This window comes from Triticum aestivum, chromosome 1D (genome assembly GCF_018294505.1).
Source record: "Triticum aestivum cultivar Chinese Spring chromosome 1D, IWGSC CS RefSeq v2.1, whole genome shotgun sequence".
In the NCBI taxonomy this organism is placed as follows: domain Eukaryota; kingdom Viridiplantae; phylum Streptophyta; class Magnoliopsida; order Poales; family Poaceae; genus Triticum; species Triticum aestivum.
This window is the reverse complement of record NC_057796.1, coordinates 472,936,566-472,940,157: the sequence shown is the minus strand read 5'-3', so window position 1 is coordinate 472,940,157 and position 3,592 is coordinate 472,936,566. Positions and strand designations below refer to the sequence as shown.

Below are 3,592 nucleotides of genomic sequence, written 5' to 3'. Positions count from 1 at the left end.
AAGCCGGCGGTCGCAAGATACCATGCACATGCATGCACACGTACGAACCGAACATCCCTGAATTCCTGCAGAGATCTTGCGCGGCGGCGCGGCGGTTGAATTTCTGCATTGCATGCCAGCCAAGCTATGGCTTCCTTCTCGTTAATTTCTCGACCTAGCTTCACAGTACGGCCACGCTCTGACTTGCAGCGCCGGGAATCGCCAACTGCCGGGCCGTGTCAGCCGTGACACCACGAGCTCGGCAGATCATATCAGACGTATATAAAGTTATAAACCCTGCGCAGCGTTATCACAGGGAGAATTAATTCAGAGATTGTTAGTATTCGGCAACGGAGTGCTAGCCATGGCGATCGGAGCGCCGCGCGACACAAGTAACATCCTGGAGGACGTGTGGGCGACCATCATGACCGAGACGCCGTCGGGGTGCACGCCGATGCCCGCGTCGTCGACATCTTTCGTGGATCAGGCCGGAGCCGAGATCCTGCAGCGGCTGCCGAGCCTGGGGAGGTGGATCTCCATGGGCGCCGACGAGTGGGACGAGCTGCTCAGCGTGGCGGACGCGGCCACACCGCCAGTTGCTGAGCAGCCGCCGCTCGCGGCGGCGTCGCCTCGAGGAGGAGAAGGGCAGCAGAGCGCTGCCGCTGGAAGCAAGGCCGCGTTGCCCAAGAGCTACAGAGGCGTGCGGCGGCGGCCGTGGGGAAAATTCGCGGCGGAGATCCGGGACACGCGGCGGCGGGGCGCGCGGGTGTGGCTGGGCACGTTCGCCACGGCGGACGAGGCCGCGCTCGCCTACGACGTGGCGGCGCTGCGCATGCGCGGCCCGCGCGCGCACCTCAACTTCCCGATCGAGAAGGTGCAGCGCCGGCTCGACCTGGAGCGCGACAACGGTCAGTTCCTGGACGCCGCCGACCATCCCACGGGCCGCGCGCGCCGAAAGAGGAGGAGGAGAAGCAGTGCCACCGCCACCGATCATGCAAGAACCGTCGACGCCGATGTCACTGCGGCGTATGGAGGCTCCGATCAGATGGTGTCTTTCACCAACTCAGGGAGAGGTCACGGGACACCAGCGGTGCAAGATCGGCGTGTGATGAGCGCTGACGTTGGAGGAGCTGTGGATCGAGTGATCGAGTTGGAGGAGATTGGTGGCGAGTATTGGGACTACTTGTTCCCGCCTGTGCTATGATGGTGGTGATGATCAACTAGTTAGATAGTTAGGTGTGGTTATATTGGAGTATGTTAATTTGTGTATGGATGATAGGAGAAAGCAAAGCTAGCTGCAACGATCTCCTGCTGATCTAATTTCAGTTCTAGTAATTTGTATGCACAAAGATATGATTGATTGTGAAGTAAGCACATGTATGTGCAATTGATTAGGTGTTACTTCTAGTGTGTTCATATATGTGTACTCATCTTTGGTTGACACCCATTTGCAACACACCGAATTTGCATAGTTCCTTCATAGAGGAAGGTGATCTAAAAGCTGGACAACCTTGACCTTCCCTTGGCGAGGAAATTGCGGGAACCGCCAACAGTTGGGATCACACGTGGAAAAAAATGCTCAATTCACACGTCGCCATGTGGGGTGATGCACGCCGAGTGTCAAAACACAGGTACTTGACTTGTGTGTAAGCCGAATAGGAAATAAAGAACCCACAGCAAAAAATAAATAAACCAGCTCGACTTACATGGCGGTAAGGCGAGACGTGTAAAAAAAAGGATCTCTGCTTATACAAAATGCTCACAGTGGTAATGCCCATAGTTATGCCAACTTTAGGTATGTTATTATGGATTGTGCCATGTATGTGGTCAATTTCCATGTGCATATGCCTTGAACTCCATGCAAGTTCATACTAAATAGGACATTTTGTGAAGTTTTTTTTTACAAACTTGTTGTATTGTAAGTTTATGATTTTTCCCACCAACTAGTGCACATAAGATGGCTCAATGCAAATGCATTCCTATTTTTGAGGCTTTTTTTTCATTTTCTTTGATTTTTTTAAAATAGGCTCAAACTTGCAATGTGGACCATTCTTACCAAATGGTTTGAAATTCAAACTTTTGTTGTCCCAAGTTCATGCACCACTCACCCGGACAGATGGGCCCATAAGGGGTGTCCCACACATCAGTAACTGAGACCACCTACGCCCGCGCTGCCGCTAACAAGGGGTGTCCCACGCGTCAGTAACTGCGCCAGGTAATAGTCAAAGACTTTGACCTGACGGCAAACCCCCGTTTGGGCTTTTGTAAGGGTGGGCCGCACCGTAGAGGGGGAAAGTGAGGACTGCAAATGAGCGTGGAAAAACTAAGGAGGACTAAGCAATGAGAGGCATGAAAATAGAAATCCCTATAATCAAAACCCCTTTAACATAAAATGGTTCAATAACAAGTAAATAATTCATAGGCATTTCCTGATGTCTACTAATATTTCCAACTCTTTGATATTCATTACAAGAAAGGATAAACTTATGTGCATCTTTGAAAAGGATAGGCCAATAAAAACCAGATTACAATACCTTGTGTGTAGTTCTGTCTCCAGCATGGTGCCCTCCGTATGCATCGGAGTGGCACTTCCTCAATATTTTTTCCTGCTAATGTTCAAGTACACAACATCTAATAACACCATCTACTCCTTTATATAGATATGAGTCATCCCAAAAGTAATGTCTTAAATCAAAGAAGAAGTTTTTTTAATTGGGCGGTATATATTTAGCAACAATGAAATTAACATAATCTGCATACCAAGGGTTATCACGAGTAGAGAAAGCATTTATAACAGCTAATTTCTCATTAGGAAAATTATCATTAACATGTATTGGGTCATCAAAAATATTTTCTATCCTAAACAAATTATCTGCGACGGGATTATCGACTTCCTTTCTATCAACAATATGCAAATAAAACTCTTGTAATAAAAGAAGCCACCTAATCAACCTAGTTTAGCATCTTTCCTACCCATGAGATATTCAATAGCAGCATGATCAGTGTGAATAGTAACTTTAGAATCATAATATAGGGTCTGAACTTATCACAAGCAAATACAACTGCTAGAAATTCTTTTTGGGTAGTAGCTTAATTTCCTAAGCAGTGTCCACGGTATTAGTAGCATAATGGATAATATTTAATTTCTTATCAACTTTTTGACCAAGAACAACACCTATAGCATAATCACTAGCATCACACATAATTTCGAAGGATAAATTCCAATCAGGTGGTTGAACAATAGGAGCAGTCATCAAAGTTTTCTGAAGTATTTCAAAGGCTTCTACACAACCATCATAAAAAAATGAAACATCTATTTGTAAGAGATTAGTAAGAGGCCTAGAAATTTTAGAGAAGTCATTAATTGGCCTTCTATAGAAACCCGCGTGACCAAGGAATCTTCTTATACCTTTGATATCTTTAGGACATGACATTTTCTCAATTGCATCGACTTTAGCTTTATCTAATTCAACGCCTTTTTTATAAATTTTATGACCGAGGACTATAACTTCATTCACCATTTTTTTTTGAAAACCCAACCATATATTAATTAATTAAAACAAATATTCGTACAATCATTCGTTACAGCTCTTGCCACGCGGGGCGGAACACT

General features: G+C 46.0%; 1 protein-coding gene across 1 annotated transcript; it reads left to right on the top strand.

The window, feature by feature from the left end:
- Positions 1-479: 479 nt before the first annotated feature.
- On the top strand, positions 480-1,258 carry LOC123176670 (ethylene-responsive transcription factor 1A-like). Its single transcript, XM_044590768.1, has one exon. It carries the CDS (start codon positions 518-520, stop codon positions 1,181-1,183), a length of 666 nt encoding a protein of 221 aa, XP_044446703.1. The 5' UTR covers positions 480-517; the 3' UTR covers positions 1,184-1,258.
- The last annotated feature ends 2,334 nt before the right edge of the window (positions 1,259-3,592 follow it).

Coding starts and splice junctions, on each gene's coding strand:
- LOC123176670 (XM_044590768.1), top strand. CDS start 518: ATGGGCGCCGACGAGTGGGACGAGCTGCTCAGCGTGGCGGACGCGGCC.